The 19,832-nt window shown below is 37.3% G+C and overlaps 1 protein-coding gene, 1 long non-coding RNA gene and 1 pseudogene across 5 annotated transcripts; all 3 read right to left on the bottom strand.

Moving 5' to 3' along the window:
- Window positions 1–1,253: 1,253 nt before the first annotated feature.
- LOC113361156 lies at window positions 1,254–3,959 on the bottom strand. 4 transcript variants are annotated; one of them, XM_026604492.1, is made up of 4 exons: window positions 3,875–3,959; window positions 2,979–3,179; window positions 2,713–2,901; window positions 1,254–2,529 (listed from the first exon to the last, which is right to left on the bottom strand). In XM_026604492.1, the coding sequence occupies exon 4, from the start codon at window positions 2,032–2,034 to the stop codon at window positions 1,354–1,356; it is 681 nt and encodes a 226-aa protein (XP_026460277.1). In that variant the 5' UTR covers window positions 2,035–2,529; window positions 2,713–2,901; window positions 2,979–3,179; window positions 3,875–3,959; the 3' UTR covers window positions 1,254–1,353. The 4 variants fall into 2 exon arrangements, with proteins under 4 accessions (XP_026460277.1, XP_026460280.1, XP_026460278.1 ...); XM_026604493.1 differs by lacking the exon at window positions 3,875–3,959 and having other exon boundaries at window positions 2,979–3,198.
- Window positions 3,960–8,201: 4,242 nt separating this feature from the next.
- On the bottom strand, window positions 8,202–12,427 carry LOC113361154 (annotated as a pseudogene).
- Window positions 12,428–16,742: 4,315 nt separating this feature from the next.
- On the bottom strand, window positions 16,743–19,392 carry LOC113361153. Its single transcript, XR_003364978.1, has 4 exons — window positions 19,219–19,392; window positions 18,106–18,182; window positions 17,707–17,796; window positions 16,743–17,077 (listed from the first exon to the last, which is right to left on the bottom strand). It is a non-coding gene; the product is annotated as an uncharacterized LOC113361153 (long non-coding RNA).
- Between the last annotated feature and the right edge of the window lie 440 nt (window positions 19,393–19,832).

Genomic DNA, 19,832 nt, shown 5'->3' with positions numbered 1-19,832 from the left:
ATTCCAGCTCTTATCATCGTCTTATTGGAAGACTTTTGTATCTTACTGTCACTCGTCCAGATATTACGTATGCCGTAAATTATATGAGTCAATTCATGCAGCATCCGCATACCGCTCATCTTGATGCTGCCCATCGTGTCTTACGATATCTTAAAGGTACCATTGGACATGGTATTTTTCTTTCTTCGTCCAGTAATCTTTCTTTACATGGATACTCTGATTCAGACTGGGCAGGATGTCCTATAACTAGGCGTTCTACCACAGGATATTTAGTTACAATAGGTTCCAGTCCTATTTCCTGGAAATCAAAGAAGCAGCCAACGGTTTCTCGCTCTTCGGCTGAAGCTGAATATCGTGCATTGGCCAACTTAACAGCTGAGCTACAATGGTTGCGATATCTTTTTAATGACATGCGCATTTCATGTCCTCTTCCTATCACCATCTCCTGTGATAGTCAAGCAGCAATTCATATTGCTCAGAATCCTGTATTTCACGAACGTACTAAACATATTGAAATTGATTGTTATTTCGTTCGTGAGAAGTTGATTAGTGGATTGATTTTTCCGAAGTATCTTCCGCCCTCCGATCAACTTGCAGATATTTTTACAAAGCCTTTAGGTGCTCCACAGTTTGGCCGATTGGTTACCAAGTTGGGCGTTCATTCGGGCTCTACCGCTCCAACTTGAGGGGGGTATTAGAATAATCAGACTACTATGACGACGTATGTCGACATTCTGTTGTCGTTCCTATGACGACATTATGTTGTACACACTTTGTTTCCCTATTTTGTTGTTATTCTTGTTTTAAGTCTTTTGGATCTTTAGTTATTTTCCTTTCCTTATTTTTGTAAACACAATTGTAACCGTGTATATAAAATACACTGATCAATGAATTGAAACTTCACATTGTTGTGAAATCAAACAACCTTGTCAACCATTTCTTTAATCTGTTTTTCAAGATTGCCTTTTGTCCTCCAGTAATGCATGCAGTAAAAATCTCAAAGAGGGGTGAGGCATGCTGCTGCGTCAACAAGCTGAAGATTACTCTTTCTATGATGACTGGTTGCTCAGCATCATAGATACTGGGTTTATATATGAAAAGTTAGGAAACCGTTTTAGTTGTATAGGAGTTCGGTAACCTTACAAAACTGCAACACTTCAGTTCGTAGTCCAGTATTGTTCAAATTCTCTAAAAGAGAGTTTGGGTATCTCAATCTATCTTTTCATTTTACTGCTAAGGATATATAACTAGGAATGGTCACTGCTTCATAAATATGTAGAAACACTAAATACATAGTATTGGCGAGTTTCGATCTCTGACCGGGTTTAACAACATACTATGGACGCATTGCAATCAATTTGTAAGCTCTGGATTAAACAAACTCCCCAGAACAGGCTCAAACAGAAATATGTTCTTCTCTGCCATCTTTACTTGGATAGCTTCGCGTTCAGACGAAATCTTACCTTCAAATTCCCTAATTTTCACTGTCACCTCCAGAAGTTCCGTCTCAAGTTCAACTTTTCTTGAACGAAGAAGGCCAGCATACTCCACCTGTGTTGCCTCCAAAACTTGTTCACGGCTTTCAACTTCTTTATCTATCATGAAAGACAACTTCCAAGACTTCTTAAGTTTATTGAATATCCCACGGAGCCACTTAATGTTAAATTGCAAGGTCTCAGCATCTCCAATGTCTCCTTCCCAACTTTCTAGCAGCGCTACACTCAAATCCACACCCCTTACAGTTTCCATGGCAGAGACAATCTTCAGCAAGCTAGTAACACATACAAGTAGTATGTCATCATTGGACCTGATGACCTTTTTAGTCGCCATATGCCCATGCTTGCTATAGATCTTCTTATACAAATCTGCGTATACTTTTGTGATCCTGAAATTGTCCACATATTCAAACCATTCATCTCCCGCTAGACTAGAAACACTTGTAGACAGTATGAGAGGAAGAGTGTCATCAGTAGGAGTCGAATTAGTTAATGCTGTGCAGTTAACAGTCTGGCAATTGGCGGAGGTAGAGGTCATTGTAGCATCTACATGTTCCCAAACAACAAGTGCCCCTGCAATGGATTCAACCTTCTCACTTGTAGACAGTATGTGGGGAAATCTTCGCTCCCAGAGTGCTTCATACTAGAAAGCGGTAAGTAATCTATAGAAATCGAAATAGGTAATGCTGTGAAGTCAACAGTCCGGCAATTGGTGGAGGTAGAGGTCGTCGTAGCATCAAAAGGGTTCCCAACTGGCACAACTCCTCCATCGGATTCAACGTTCTCAGTGTGCACATCAGAACAAGTTAGTGACGCAATTGTAGGGACATTTTCGCCTCGCAAACGCTTCACTCTGGTAAGGGGCACTCATCTTCTATTGCAGATTCTTGGACCAGGAGAGCAGGGATGGCTGGCTTATCACTGGATGTTGGTGGAGGCAGGGATCAGGTTTCTCAAGACAAACTGCCTGTGTATCACAAGGGCCAGAAATCTCCGTACTCAGCTTCCTCTTTTTGGATGGAGAAACAGGAGCCTGTAAAATGCACAAAAAAAATTTGAATGATTGAACCTGGAAGGAAAATGAGAGACAAAGAAACAACCACAATATCGGTAGTATCCACTGTTTGCGGCGTTATTTTGCAGGAAAAGGTCCATACAATAAGCGGCAGACTAATTTGTAAACCGAACTTATAAGAAAGTGCCATATCATAATTACCCGAGGAACTGCCATACCACCACCTACTGTGCATGTCAACTCCTCAAGTTCAAGGCGGAAGCGATTCAAATTGTCCAAACGGCAAGCAGCAACCTTCTGTTGTTGTTCTAACTTTAGAGTTAGATCAGTTATGATGGAAGTCATGCCGTTTACCATACACAGCAAGGTTTCGTAGTTGGATGCAATCACCTGATAAATGAAAAGAAACAAAGTTGCTTACAACAGAAAGTAGAAATACCTCAAAAAGCAAAAGAAGCAGTTCTTACTTTAGGAACATCCGAACCAAGGGGGAGACCAACAACATGGGTACCCTCCGAGTACGGGATTTTGATATTTTGCCTCCCACCATCAGCAAGGTTAACAGTGATCTCCCAAGGAGGTAACATCCCCAGATCTAAAGGACGAATTCTTTTGTCCACATCCCCATTATCCATAATTTGAGCAGGACGAAATGAAGGCCAGGCACCCTGCATTCAAGGAACAATGGATAAAAATAACAGTGTCAAAAGGTCATGGAAGAGATCAACAATACAGTACATAAGAGATAGCTCAACATGCTGAAATCACAACGTGAACGAGACCCCTTTGAATGAAAGTTTTGTCAGGTATCACAAAACAATGAAATGAGCTAATTCATTTTTTCCCCAGAGAAACAGTGTGGGAATAAAGGCACATCCACAAAGCATGAGAGGTCAGTTAATAGAACCGAAAAGTATGAATGCGATTAACAGTAACTTGGAGTAATTACTAGAGATTTCTATGAATTCCCCCCTAAGACCAGGTTTTATAAGATCATGAAAAACAAATTACTCAATTAATTCCTGTATTTACCAACCCACAAAGCAATATAATCTATTCAACACTTTCCAATCACTTTCAGGCACATCATTATGACAAAAAACACATTTTTAGTACTAATTTCAAGTCCCCCAAACCCATGAAAAGTTTGAAGTTTTACTACTAATCTATTGTCGAAGTATGATCAATGTAAGGAGATTAGACTCACTTAGAGATGTAGATAGACTATTTTAACAACATTCACATACAAGAATACAAACTTATTATAACTTCAATCACCAAAAAAAAAACTAACTTTTAGAAATGATTTCTGCAAATCTTTGAGAATCTTAAAACCCAGAGGAAGAGAGGAAAGAGGGTTTACCTGAGCAGCTTTTAATGAGAATTGATGAAGCAGCTATGGAGAGAGTGATGACTGATGAGACTGAGAGGGCTTCTTCTCTCTTTACCTCAACTGCATTTAAAATAAGTACCTTTTAATTAAAGGTTTAATTAATGATTTCCCGACCGTGCGTATTTTTGTTCTTAGCCGACTCATCTGTATCTGACTCGTTATTTCTGAATCTGACCTAGTGTATCTGACTCGAACGTTTAGCTCATTAGCTGCTGTTATGTGTGTAAATATGTTGAACGAGCCAGATTATGAGCTGAATTGGACCTTGAGTTAGGCATCTGAAAAATGAAAAAACAAATGATCGCTAATCATATATTGAGTCAGATTCAGACATTGCACCAGTCAGATTACGAGTCAGATTCAAACATTGCACCAGCTATGTTAATATCCTCAGGATAAAAAAATTGCACCATTTCGAGGATACAAGGTGTTTGGATGGATAGGTATGGGGATAGAGGGTCCCTTGTCTGAGCCCTCTTCAGGGTTTGAAGAAAGTATCTGGAGAGCCATTTATAAGAACATCTGCATAAGTGGTGGAGATGCATTGCATAATCTTGTTGCACCAACCAGAGTTGAAGCCTATTTTTGTCATAATGGAATGGAGAAATTTCTAGTCGACTCTATCAAAGGCTTTTGCCATATCAATCTTGATCCCCATACTTCCTTTATTACCTTTGATACCTCTTCTGGTTCTCATGGAGTGAATAATTTCATGGGCAATAGCTATGTTGTCAGCAATTTGTCTTCCAGGTATAAAAGCAGACTGGTAAGGTGAAATGATTTTATTTAGATATGGTTTCATTCTTTGGGCTAAGAGTTTGGAAATGATTTTGTAGGTGGTGTTGCAGAGGCTAATGGGTCTGAAGTGACTAGGACAAGATGGGTTATCAATTTTGGGTATCAGGGATATGAAGGTAGTATTCATTTCTTTGAGAAGATGCCCAGACATGAAGAAATGTTGTACCATTTTAACCAAGTCTTCTCCCACGATATCCCAGTTGGCTTGAAAGAAGTTTGGTGGGAAACCATCTGGACCTGGAGCTTTATCTTTAGCCATACTGAAAAGAATTTCCTTGACCTCTTGTATGTCTGGAATTCTGTTGAGATTGTTGTTGTCAGAGTTGGTTATGGAGGTTGGGATGAGGTTGATAATTTCATGGTTCAAAGCAGGAGATTCAGCAGTGGCCATCTTGGTGAAATGGTTGGTGAAGCTTTGCTTTATTTCTTGGTATTCCTCAGTCCAGTTTCCAACACTCTCTTGTATAGAGTCAATTCTATTTCTTTTTATTCTGCATTTTGGAGCTCTGTGGAAATAATTAGTATTCTTGTCCCCCAACTTGATGAATTGATTTATGCTTTTGGTTTTCCAGAATTTTTCTTCTATGTCTTGCCAATCTCTGAGAACTTGCATTGCAACTTTTATAGCTTCACTTCTGTCGTGTTTGAAGTAGTTTCCTTGTAGCCAGTGAAGATGTTGTTCACTTTCTTCAATATTAGACTTGATGTTGCCATAATCTTCTTTATTCCAAACTTTTAGTCTCATCTTAATGGCTTTAAGCTTTCTGGCTATAAGAAAAGCACTAGAACCATATAAATTTCTCTGACAGCATTCAACAATGATGTCCTTACAATCCTTATGATCCAGCCAAGGACCAAAGAATTTGAAAGAGATTTTACCAGTGGACCAAGTAGGATTAGTGTTAAGAAGAATAGGGTGATGGTCAGAGCCAATAGCTAGAAGATTAGAGATAGTGGAATTTGGATACAGGAGCAGCCAGGATTCAGTGGCAAGTCCTCTATCCAGTCTCTGCTCAGTAAGAGCAGGACCACTTCTCTTATTAGACCAAGTGAAAGGGCAGCCTGTACTGCCTAAATCATTCAGATCCAAATCAATGATTTTGTTACTAAGGAAATTTGCTTCAACACTGTCAAGAGGTTGGGTACTGTACTTTTCATTATCATGCAAAATGAAGTTGAAATCTCCAATGACCAACCAAGGTAAAGAGTGTTTAGCAACTGTGTACTCCAGAACATTCCAAGATTGAAGCTCTTTCTATAATTCTATCTCATGCTGAAGACCTGTGCATTATCTCTGGAATAAAAATATGCAAAAATTCCCCATCAATAAATCATCTTCTTTTTGCTGATGATTGTATTGTCTTCTGCAAAGCCAACACTACTGAAGCCCAAAATCTTAAGGATATCCTTAATATTTTTGGAGAAACCCCTGGTCAACTTATCAACTTCAACAAACCTGGTGCCTTCTTCAGCAAAGACACAGATCCAGCTCTAATGCCCTCTATATGCAATCTGTTAGGAGTTCAAGTTCTACCCTTAAATGACAAATATTTAGGCTCTCCTCTCTTCACTAATAGAAGCAAGATTCAATCTTTCAGACCAGGAGTGCATAAGATGAAGATAAGGCTCTCAAGTTGGAAGAACTCTCCTCTAAACCCAGCTGGAAGAGAAGTGTTAATAAAATCTGTTACTTCAACAGCCAGTATTTACCAAATGAACTGTTTCAGAATACCAAAGCAAACTTGTCAAGATATGAACAAGTCACAAAGGGATTTCTTCTGGGGGAAACCTGGAAAATCCCACAGGTTACTACCCTAAAGCTTGGACAGTTGTTTGCAAACCTAAGGAGCTTGGTGGTCTGGGATTCATGAATATGGAACTATTCAATAGCTCCATGTTAACAAAAATACGGTGGAGATTGGAACAGGATAACGATTCTCTATGGTTCCAATTGATGGATGCTAAATACTTAATATGAAGAAATGTGCTTAACATGAATACCAAAGCTAAAGATGGAGACTCTTGGATATGGAAAGGGGTTCTTGAAGGGATTCAGAACATTCAACAACAATGTTCCTGGAGATTAGGAAATGGCAACAAAATAAGAATTTGGGAAGATATATGGATACCAAATTCAACTTTCAAGCTCACAAAACCTTCCAACTGCTCCAATGATATTCAAATTCTAGATCACTTGATGACAGATCAAAAGGAATGGAACATTCAGCTTATTCAACAAATATTTACTCCTGATATTTCTAAAGCTATCTCTGACCTTGCTATACACCCCAGGGAAGAGGATAGTATGCAATGGAGCCTCAACAACACTGGAAAATTCTCTGTTAAAGCTTTGTACAAAGCCAAAATAGAGAATCTTTACAGAAATGACCAAACTACAAGAGACTGGGGAGCTATATGGAATTTGGAAGTTGCACCTGCTATCAAAATCTTTCTCTGGAAATGCGCTCATGAAATCCTCCATACTAATGCAAAAACTGCAAGTATTCTTCATTATATTGATCCTATGTGCAAAATATGCAAAAGTGGGGAGGAGACAATGACACATTTGTTTCTTAACTGCCCAGCTGCTACTGATGTTTGGCAGTACATGTTAGGTGAAACTCATGGTCTGTTTAACCATCAAACACCTTTCATGGACTGGTTCAATACTTGGTTTCAACATATCAGTATCAGTGAAAACATCATCATCTATGCAACTACTTGCTGGTTTATTTGGAAGGCTAGATGTGATCTAGTTTTTCAAAACATCACACCCAATGCTAAAAAAACCTCCCTTAGCATTCAACAACATCTATGTGATTTTAACAGAATTCACAATTTGCCTAACCATGCCCTGAATACTCAGGGATTTCTCTCCGATATCGGTTCTCAAAGAGCAGAAACTGGTAGTCATGTTGGGATCCCTCAACAAAAGTAGTATTATGGTTACATAATCAAAATCTGCACTATACAGGATCCTAACAGTTATCATTTTTTTCCAGCCCTAACTGTTACTGATTTTGCAGGAAACTATGTTGATAGCAGAGAACACACATGCCAATGGGGAGCAGAAGGAGCCACAGGAGGAGCAGAACTAGCCTTTGATTGGGCGGAGGAAAAGCAACACATGAATATCGAGATACATGCTGAAACAAATGAAATCCTGGAACACTTCAATGCTCTTTACATCAAAGCCATCAAAGGAAGATTCAGCAGGAACTTCCACAGGGAAAGACAACTTTTGAATGAAGAAATCACCTTAAACATTAAACCTGTAACTCTTGTCTTAACGGGTCTTAAACTTCTTCATAGAACCCAAAACTTGCAAGCTTTAAATATAGCTATCGTCTGTAAGAATCTTATCAGTGGGTCTGATGTTTGTCCATACAATGACACCACTTGCACAGCTATGTATCACCTTCCTTAGGCACTGCCTAAGTTTTTTTTTATTTTTAAAAAAGGTGTTTGGATGGACATTGCACCATGTGAGTGTATTTTGGAGTTGCATTGATCTTTGATAAGTATAATATTTGTCAGACGTACAGATACCTCGGACCAGAATCAGATTCAGATATGTTAAAATGAAGCAAACACCTCTACATAATAACTATTCATAATTCGCAGCAGAATTACACTTGTTCATGTTTCTTCAGAATTTTTCCATCATCACCAATCCGCCATTTGCTTCTTCAGGACTTTGGAGCTTTGAGATTTTTTATGACCCTTGTCCTTGTATGAATTTCTTGAGAAAACCGCCTTCTTCGATCCTCCCTGTGCTGCTTTTATTGCATGGCGTCTTTGCTTGTTTAAGCGCTGAAGCAGTTCAGGATCTTCAGTATCACCTTCACTTGGACTATCCTCATCGTCCTCATCATCCTCCTGAAACAAATTAAACACAGCATCCATTCAAGTTGCTATAGAAATACAAGTTACTGTAACTTCTATATAAAACAACTTTTTGTTTCATATTTTCCTAATTTCGAAAGTTCTCTTTTACTTTTCATATGCATTATTTTTTTATGTTAAGTTAAACCTATAATAAAGCAAAAGCACATACATACCTTCAGTTCGGGATCTTCAGTACCAGGTTGAACAGGAGTATCCTCATTGTCCTCTTCATCTTCCTGAAACAAGTTAAACACAGTGTCAATGCTTTGGGTTTGTATAACAACAAATGAAACAGAATGTGGAAACTACTCTAGTAGAACCAACTTTAAGTTGCCCTAAAAATACAAACTGTAACTTTTACGTGAAACAACCAGGCCTCTTACTCCTCGTTTCATTTTTGCTAAATTTCGAAAGCTCTTCATTTTTTCTTTGCGATAGTTCTATGTTAACCTAAGACTATAATCAAGCAAAAGTGTATCTAGCTTCAGTATACAATATGTACAATAATATAGTTAAACGGACAATACAGAGAGCTATAGCACACAAAAATTATCAATGTCATTATCTAGGAGCTGTAGCACCCAAAATTACTAATCAATTGGTAAAAAGCTTACGTGGCTTACCAAGTGCAAAGAATCCGAATTATTGACGTTAGCATCATTTTCATCATTGGGGAGGCATCCTTCATCATCAGAATTTATTTCTTCGTTCATTTCACCTTCAATAAACTGCATCATACAAAGAGAGAGGGGTGATAAATGCATCTTAATCATGAACAACATCTTACAGTATGCTTGGAAAAATACCAACTCAATATGCTTCGCTTATTTAATGTAATTGAACAACATCTTACAGTCACAACCAAGATCTCATCTTCACTAAATTGCAGGATAGTTACAACCAAAGGAGATTGCAGGATGGTTTTGTCTTCTCAAACCAAGTATTAGTTCAAGATAAAGTTCATCCACATAAAAGTTGAAATATATCGATAAAAAAAAAGAAAAAAAAAAGCCCCTAGAATATACTGTAACTCAGATGTTCTTGGTGGGGACAGCCAGGTCAGGGACTCGGAGGCTTAGGATTTGAGTGAACATGGCGGTGGGTCTTACAGAAATGAAGTTCATATAATGAAAAAGCTGCAGCAACTCTACCACAAAGGGGTAAAATGCAGATTTTAACACAAGGAAAAACATGGTTGGTTTGTCCTACAACACTTAGTACTACAAATGGCCACCTTTATCAGCACCTGAATATGAAAAAATCCGATGCTTGCTTCATATAAGAAAGCAAAATTTTGAATTTCTTTTAACTAAAACCATTGATGGATTAGCATCACAAGTACATTTTTGCATTCAAGCCAAAGTAAGAGTTGCAACTGCTTTCTCTGTACCTTTTCAATAGCTTCATTGTCCTTCTTAGTAAACCCACTGGCAGCAAGTTGTTTGTCCAGGGAATCAACAGGGTTTATCATAGAAGCAAAAGTAGGCCTTTCGTTTTCGTCTTCATCAAGGTTGAATCTGAAAAAGAATGCAATCATTAACATGTAGATTAAACATTAAGGTTTCAAGATCGGGAAGGAAGGAGTTGTAGTGAGATTCAAGTGACAGTTCTTCCAGGGAACATGAAAATAAGTAACTCCAACATACCGACAAGAGATCAGAATAATCAATGAAGAGAGTAAGTTACTAGCTACAAATTGGTTGTGCATAAACCAATATCCCGGATTTGTTAAGTATTTAAGTTAGGTATTTAGTATTTTTCCTTGGCATGCCATAAACAATACTTTAAAAAATTGAGCAGGTCGACCACTGACCTCCTGCGGAAAAACTTGTATATGCATTCAACATCACGATCAAAGTACCTGAAAAACAGGACAGTGGTGAGTAACTTACAGAGATTAACCCAAGTAAACATGAGCGATCTTTGAAAAACTGCTACACAATTGAAATGATACAAGGTGTCAACAAGAAATTTGAAATATGACATACATTTCAGCATTGCGATGATTAACAGACACCATTTGAGGAAAATCAATCATGGTAACCTTTTCGTCATCATCAATCTAAAAATCACACAGGATAAAATGAATTACCAAATTATTAATAAATCATAACAAGCCAGACTTTGAATTCTGTATCTAATCAAGCACTTGAAACAATAGGAATACAGCAGAAGTCAATAGAATCCAAAAGCAAAAAATAATAGTCAAAGTCTGCAGCTTCAGAATGCCCGAGATACACATAAATTATCTACATGGTCTGAAGTACTTACCATTATGTTGAATTCATTAAAATCACAATGGATAAGACCAACTTCAGCCAAACGAACAACAAGACCAATAATTGTTTCAAACACAATGTCTGGATTTTGAATTTCTTTCACCTGCACACTTGGTAAGAAAAAAAAACAACTGATCGGTAATCACAGCCCACAATTTTCTTGCAAGATAGCAAACAATGTATTTCAAATTCCATAAAAGATAAACTGATAAAGATAGGAACTACATCTGATATTCTTACACCGAAGGCGAACTTTGTTCTATACAAGATTGTAAAGCGAAAGAAAACATTATGTGGCCGTCAAATATACACATAAACTTAAGAACTTAAATGTAACTCCTCTTACAGTGAATAACCTTGGACAAGTCCCATAATAACACAATGTCTATTACAATCCACAGCATTTGGCACGGGAAAACCATTCTCCTCCAAGGCCTAAATAAGCAAGCAAAGGCTTATCATCAATTCATTTCAACACCAAATTCAAGAAATAGAAGGGAAAACAAACTCAGAAGCAACTAAACCTTCATAAAAGCAAACTCCTTGAGTGCAGCAAGTCGTGACAAGTAAAGCCAGTTATAACTACTGCGGTGCTGTAAATAATCACGCTTAGCTTTGACAGCCCTGAAAGAGACTCTACCTAACCTATGCAGCTTCATTGCCAATATTGTACCATCTTCTGTAGCCACCTCGTATATATCTTCACACACAAAAAAATATCCATCAGACACTCCTCTATGTTCTAGCAACCAATTACACTCTTACGAGAGAACTTACCTGACTCCTTCCCAACACCTATTTGTCGCCCAATTGATGCAAACACTCCCCGGTTAACCAAAGTCTTTATAGCAAGGAAATCATACCCAAGGTATGTAAGCCGAAACCCATCATCTGCACATAGAAAACAAGTTAAGATTTTGTAATGCACACATAAAACTTGTTAAAACTTAAATTTTACAGCAAAAGGTTCTCAACTACTTACATTTAGAAGAATCGTGATGAACCAGCTTATGTTTCAACAAATCTTCAACACCTTGTAAGTTCCTCCATGCCTATACATAAAACCCCCATTAACATCAAGTTCCAATCATCAAAAACATTATACATTTTCCATAAAAACCGAATCTTTTTTGTGCAAACCTAATTTGTGAAATTTTTGACAAACCCATACTCAAAAATCATGTTAAAGTCCCATAAACAAATATTCTAACCCTAATGGGATACTGAATTTAAAAAAAAAATAGTACCCAGACTCAAAAATCAAGTAAATTACGCATAATCACCTATTTTACACCAAATAGGTTCCTCAATTTGAAAACTTTGACACAGGGGAAGTAAAAATTTAGTAACTTACTTGAGGCAAGCTATACGACCAATTAGCTCAACTGGGACAATTTCATGCTGAAAACAAGAAACTTTCATCAGAAAAAACAGAGGAAATCGAGGGAGTTAAAAAAGAGGCAGAGAGACTTACGTTTCTCATACCCATCTCCACAGAAGTAAGAACCCTAAAATCATCTTTAGAGAGGTATCTCAATACATCTACATCTAACTTCATATTGTTTTATTTGATGATGAATTGGGAGTTCAAAACTGTAAAGTTAACCCTGGGCAAAAACAAGAGAGTGACAATGGTGGAGGAAGAAGAAGAAGAATTTTGTTTGGGGTTTTTCTGTGAGTTCGGGCGGTGTTATTGCGATCCCAACTTTCGATTGGGGGTGTTTTCTGAGTCGTCTGACTCATGTATAAAACTGAAATTGAATAACAATACGTGTCCCATTAAACCAATACAATAATACCAGACCGGAGAAAGTCAATATACGTGTACGAGGCACAGCAGCAGAAACATCAAAGCAGCAACAGAGCGGATGTGTTGGTAGTGAACCTTCCTGATCCGTAATTTGAACATCGAAAATTTCCTCCCTGCTCCATATTTGTTTATCCTTGTCCTTCAATATATACATGTGAACCTTGTAACAACAACAACAAACACCGGCCTGATAATTACAACGATGGCCGCAATGATCATTTTTGGATCTTGTTGTTATCCTCTCAGAACGAGCAATACAAGGTATCCTCTATACTCCAGCAGATGGTCATCTCCTAATAACCGGCGCTGATCAGTTATCGGTGTTGTCAGAGTACATTCAATCGGAAGTCGAATGAAGTGAATCTTCTCGTCGTGGAGGTCAAACGAGAGCAACATTTCAGTGCCATTATTCTTCATCGTCCAGAAAAGATCACCCCTGCAAAAGATGGCTTGTCTACATAACGTTCTCGAAACGCTAGTGACTACCGGACTAGGAAAAACACAAGAACCCGGTGGTGATGAGATATCAAAAACTATCTTTCTCCATGACAAAGTTCCCAATGTAATGACCATGCAAAGAAACTCGTTGTCGGCTTCTGAAGCAAAAATCATTACAACCTTGTATACTTGTGATAATGGATCAAGACCAAAACCATGACACAAGTAGATGTATCCCTCATGGCCAGTAGGTCGCAAACAAGGGAGAACAAGTCTTTCACCCCTGTTTGGGTTAAAGACAGTTACCGGACCATGAGTATCATTAAGTGCACCAACTACCTTCATACAAGCTAAACCATTGCAAAAACCTACTATTTCATGTATACATTGGAAACCTACTATTTCATGTATACATTGGATTAGGGCTGCACAGGTACCGTCCCGTACCGTAGAACCGTACCGGTACCATCCCGGAATCGTGGTCAGATGGGACAGGTACAAGTACCAAAAACTGGTACTGTGCCTAGAATAGGTACAAGTAAAGGTTTTAGGATAGCCCCGTCCCGTAGTTCCGAGGATTTATATCCGTTGATATTAGTGTATATATGCCGAAGCAAATTCCAACAAAATAGGTTAGGTTATTCACAGAACATTTTCTTATCCTCGTATCAATCTTGAAAAACAATTTGGGCTCTGAGTATATGTCTCGTAGCTTTAGATGAAGGGAGCTAATATAAGTTCCTTTTTGTGCTGGATTTCAAAGTGTTTTTGGTTCTGCTCAAGCTGCTTTAAATGATGGAGCTAATATGTGGTCAAGAAAATATCATTGTTGGTAACATCATTTCCTCCAGGAATATTGAAATCAAGGAAGTGAAGGAATAAATCAGAGTTATATGGAAAAAGACTAAGATGAAACAAAGGGGAACAATATTTTTGTTTTCGAACTCAACACTTGGGCTGAGCAAGATTTCATAATCAAGCAGTCGCCGCGGATCATTCATGGCTATTTGATGATTGTCCAAATATGAAGATACTAGTCAATGAATTGAAGTATTTTCTGGATTAAACAGAAGAATCTTCATTTAGAACATCTTAAGTGGTAAGTGCAGAAGTAGAAATGGACTGAAAAGAGGTGCTTGGTTGCATACAGTAGCTGGTCAACACGTCTGGGTTAAATTTCGTTATGAAAAATAGATATATTAGCTTTTCCCTAGGTGTTTTCTCATTAACCTTAAAGAGGACAACACTGAAGATATGCTACTGCTACAGCCTACAGGTAAAGTACCGGTCCGGTCCCGTCCGTACCGAGTTAAACAGGTACAGGTCCCGTCCCGTCCCATACTTCACAGGTACATGTACAAGATATAGGTACCGGCCATAGGGAGGTACAAGTACTGAGTTAGGAAAAAACCCGTACCATCCCGTACCTTGTGCAGCCCTACATTGGATACGTAGATCTGAGAGATATCTAATATCCGTGGCCTTTTCTCGTCCCAATAAACTGAAAAAGTAGATCTTTTTCATGCCGATAATCGATACATTAAGTAGATTAAAGACTAGAGATACATTATTTTTGTTTTGAATATGAATCACGGTATATTCCTGTTGTACGGTATGCAACAGCATACTGCTAGAGTCCGGGTTGGTAATATCGTCAGAATACTTTCAATCATCAATTCCTCTGGAAGATAAATTTCACATATCTTTTCCTTGTCGTGCTTGTCCTGCTTCTAGGGACGGAGCTTAGTGTAGTTCAGGGGTGGCCCCCGCCTTCCCTGTTTCTGGTTAATTCATTATAAACCCTTTAGAACTTCCGTTATTTAGAAGAAAAAAGTATTAGTTAGTCCCCCTTGAGTTTATGTTTTGCCTAATTAGCCTCACCTGAAAAAATATTTTTGGCTTCGTCCCTGCCTGATTCTTTCCTCCTAGATCAACTTTTAGTTGACATGATGTCTTTTTCAAAATTGTGAAAAAACTCAAACAGGGGTGAGGCATGCTGCTAGTTTAACAAGCTTTTTTCCTTTTCAGGAAGATTACTCTTTCTATTATGTTTGGTTGCTCAGCATCATAGAGATCAATCGGGTAAATATATATATATACATATATATATATGTGTATGAAAAGGTTGAAACTATGCGTTGGAAACCTTTTTAAACTGCAACACTTTCTCAGTCCAATTTTATTTAAACTCTCTAGAAGAGTGTGAAGGGCATATTTTCTTCACTTAAGCTGGAAGAAGTTCTGCGTTAGTTTTTTCTAGGGGTGTGAACTGGGAAGGGCATATTTTCTTTTTTATATATCTGTTTAAGCATACAAGTAGTGTGCACGTGCGTTGCATGTCGACGATGCTATTTTTCTACTTTCCAAATAATTTATTTAAAAATTATCCGTTGTTTGTACTTAAGAATCAATCATTTGTTTTGTTTTTTTTTTTATAGATTTTTTCAATTTTTTTTCTTCTAAGTTTTGTCTAATTTTAAGCTATGTCTAACTTTTAAGGAGAAACATATAAGATTTGGAGACATATAAAAAAAATTGAAAAATAAAAAATTGATATCATTATTTGTGCTCATTGCATAACTAGTTTAAAGGGCTTTCCAAATATATAAAATTTACAAATATCCGACATGTAGTTTAAAAGATATGAGATTTTTAAATATATAGAAAGTGCATGTACTTTTATGTCCATGTAAACATTCTTTATACCACTACTTTAAAATCTAACGACTGATAAAAAAGAGGAAGTCTAATGATCTAACGGACAATAATAGTTCGTACGGAATTTTATGTGTGAAATCTAACGGTGGAATTTTAAAGTTTGGAGATCCAACGGTTATATTTACTTAAGTTTTATAATCCCTTGTTGCTATTAAAAGGGGGGAGATGAAAGACTAGAAATGGTTTGTTTTTGTTTTGAATATAGTGAATTGCAGAAAAACTTGAATCGTTAAGGATTGAATTGTACCAGTACTTGATGACGAGAGAGCAAACTGCTAGAGTCCGGAATGGTAATCTCGTCAGAATATTTTCAATCATCAACTCCTCAGGAAGATCTTCACATACCCGTTCCTGGTCGTTCTGCTCCTCTTCTTCTACAACTCCTCTTTCCATCCCTTTCTGCTTCTCTTCTTCTCCTTGACCAGTTTTTAGTTGACATGATTTTTTTTTCTCAAAATTGCTCTTTTCCTTCCGGTAGTGCATGCAGTGAAAAAACTCAAAGAGGGGCGAGGCATGCTGCTGCTTCAACAAGCTTTTTTTCTTTTTTCATGAAAATTACTGCTTCTCTTATGTTTGGTTGCTCAGCATCATAAAGATGGATCGGTATATATATATATGAAAAAGGTTGGAACTGTTAATACATGAAATAGCTAGGAAAACCCCTAGTTCAAATTTGTATAGGAATTCAGAAACCATTTTAAATTGCAACACTAACACCTTGTTTGTTTGTGGCTGACTCATCTGAGTCATCTGGATCTGAATGAAATCACCCGACTCATCTGGATCTGACTCACTAAGGTCTGAGTCAGAAAATATGTTTGTTTGTGAGTCAGACCTGACTCAGCTGACTGATTTTGTTTGGACATAAAATGCCCTTGTGCACATTTTAAACCATAACATCTACCACTACTAAAACATCACAAATTGTTCCATTGCACTCTAAAAAACTTTCATTTTCGATGGAATTAAACATATTCGACATCACAAACAAATAAAATCTAAAGATGTAAGTCCTAAAAACATAAAAGAAATAATAAATCTAAAGGAGACTAGCTATCTTATCACGTAAATTGTTCATATATATTTGCTCGTCTTCCAAAGAGACAAGGTGCATTTTCTTCCGTTTCCGCTTCCACCTGTATTTCATTCATCTCAAGGGCCTCGTCCTCATATTGTTTAAACAACCAGTCATCCATGCATTGCGGCGTAGAAAGTACGTAGCATCGCACAGATAATATTTGTCTGTTGATATTCAAAGAAAATATTATGAAGTCATGTTGACGTTCAACAAAAAAATATCCAGAAAACAAATACATTCATGGGCACCAGGCACGTTCCAAATCCTACCATGTACATTATATTATTAGATAACAGAATGATATAATAAACTTGCAACAAGAGGAAACATAAATGCTAATCCCTGTCAACTACATTGAACAGAGAATCCCCATCCATATTTTTGAGGAATAAGTTTGTTCAAGGGTATCCAATATTATGTGGCAAGAAAATCCAAGCAACAAGAAATGGAATACTCACATCCATCCCCTAGCTGAAATAGGTCCCCCATCCTACCCGACCAATCCCAAGACGAGCATAATATAACACCACAAGAAAATAAAGAGAAGAATGAAAGGCAATGTCATTGTGACAACTCAGTTTGGTTTAATCAACATTATTCTTCCCAAGTGTTGTAGTTCACTGAATAACTTGTTTCTCACCCTGAATCTAAAAAAGTTTGCCTGCACTACTCCAGAATTCTAAGGTATAATTTCACTATGTATCTTAAACGATAAGGTAAAGCTCAATTCAAATATATAAAAGTGCAATACAGTTGACAAACCCACCAGAATCTAAAAAATTTGTGATATTACCTTGTGGAGGTAAAAGAAACTTGAAAGATGGATCACGCACTGCCTCAGTCAACACTCTCGAGTCATGAGCAGTGCCTTCTCATCCAACCACTACGTACAAAAAGTACATATCCCAATCACATATCGCAAGCCCAAGGAAATGAAAAAGCAAACGAAATCAAACATCATAACTCAGGACCTGGCAATTATGCTAGGGATTTATTCCGGATTATGTTCTCTCATTGTGATCCTAGTATAGCAAAAAGTGGGATGCAAGTGGGAATTCCATATTGCAGTTACGGAGGTATTCAGAGCACTAACGAACCACCAAAGCATAATCAATACCTATTGATTACAACTGACATCAAATACATTTAAATTGCAGACTAAAGTCCAAACGAAACTGAAACAGTCTCTTACCTTGTCTAATTCAATCCATTGCTCTTCGCTCCAGTCAAAAGTTTTCGTCTCCGCGCTGTACCGATGCCCGGTTCTTGCTAAGAGACAGGACCAAGTGACATTTTATTTGAACACAGAGTAGCAGTAATTAGGAAAAAAAAACACAACAATACAGTACCACCATTGATATGCAATTGAATCAAAGGAAACAAGAATCAGTTGCCATAAGATATAACACATCATCACATGCTCGGGCAGTACATATATATGGAAGTCACGGTGCTATATTAAACACATTAGGGATCATATCAAGTTAAAAACTCCTTCCAAGTTAATATTGATTTATAAGAGAACTGTTGTACCCTGCACAAAACTCGACAAACGCATAGAAATGTAACGCCATAATAACTTTTAAATTTGGGAGGAAAAACCAGTAATATTTTCAATATCAAGAAATGTGAGTTTTATGATCAACCTCTAAGATTAGGTAATGTGTAATGTTGTCGGTATCCGAGAAATACAAACAACACATATCATATGAGCCAGAGTGATAAAACTAACTTCACAATTTTTTGTCTACAATTTTTTTTTATCAGATCCATCAAACTAAAATCCAAACCCATGTCAGTGACAAAGTAACTATGACATCCAACCCTGAACTATTTCTCATTTCACTCTATTGAGACTGAGAATGTACTCTTCAGGTTCAACCAAAGATTTCACACTTTCCATACTAGATTGACACTGACAACAATATCCATACGTAGTATACCACCCAATCATCACCCACCACCACCTCTAATCACCACAAATTACACAAATAACTCATAAGCAAGCATAAAAAAAGGAAAAACAAAATGAAATCCCTGTTTGTATAGTCTAGTATCCTAACTATAAAAAGGAAAAACTCATGTTCTATCATAAGCAAGTACAATTATGATTTTCTCCTTGGCATTTTCACAAACACCATCAAATATTCAACCAGAAAATACAAATAAAAACCAATGTTCTAAATCAAATAAAACCTATATAAAAATGAAAGAACCCATGTTCAAAAAGAAAATATATAAAAAAAAACCATATTCCAAATCACATAAAACCCATATGAAAATGAATATGGATGAAAAATTATACTTGAAGATAGATGATAATTCAAAATGAAGCTTTTAGATCACTTGACAAAGATGGAAAGATGAGATGGGAGTGACGATGGAGGTAAAAATTAGTGGATTTCTTGAGAGAGATGAAGGAGATATCAGTTGAGAATAGATCTAGGGCTTGGTTCCTCATCTCCCATCTCTGCTTCCGTCGGAACAAACGAAGAAAAACGAGAAAGGAAATGCAATTTTCTGATATAAAGCATCGAGGGTTTTTTTGTCAATTAAAGCGAGTCAGGGGTTTGAGCGTGCGACTCAACAGCATTTCCACGCCTGACTCCATAAGGCCCGAGTCAAGGATTGGGTTCAACTCAGTTACCCAGTCAGGAATTGCCAAATTTACAAAACAAATAGTCTGATTGCTGAGTTAGGGATTGACTCAGATCCAGACACCGAGTCAGCTATAAACAAATAAGTTGTTAGTCAGTCCAAATTTGTTTACGTTCCCTAAAAGAGTGTTTACGCTATAGAGTTATGACTCGGGCGAGTTCTAAAAGAGTGTTTTTTTCGAGTAAGATTCTAAATGAGTGTTACCACATGCAAAATATAGCTTATGCTATAAATGAGAATGAAGGGACCAACTGATCTCAA

The sequence above is a fragment of the Papaver somniferum genome, chromosome 3, assembly GCF_003573695.1.
Source record: "Papaver somniferum cultivar HN1 chromosome 3, ASM357369v1, whole genome shotgun sequence".
NCBI lineage: Eukaryota > Viridiplantae > Streptophyta > Magnoliopsida > Ranunculales > Papaveraceae > Papaver > Papaver somniferum.
This window is presented reverse-complemented; position numbering and strand designations above follow the sequence as displayed.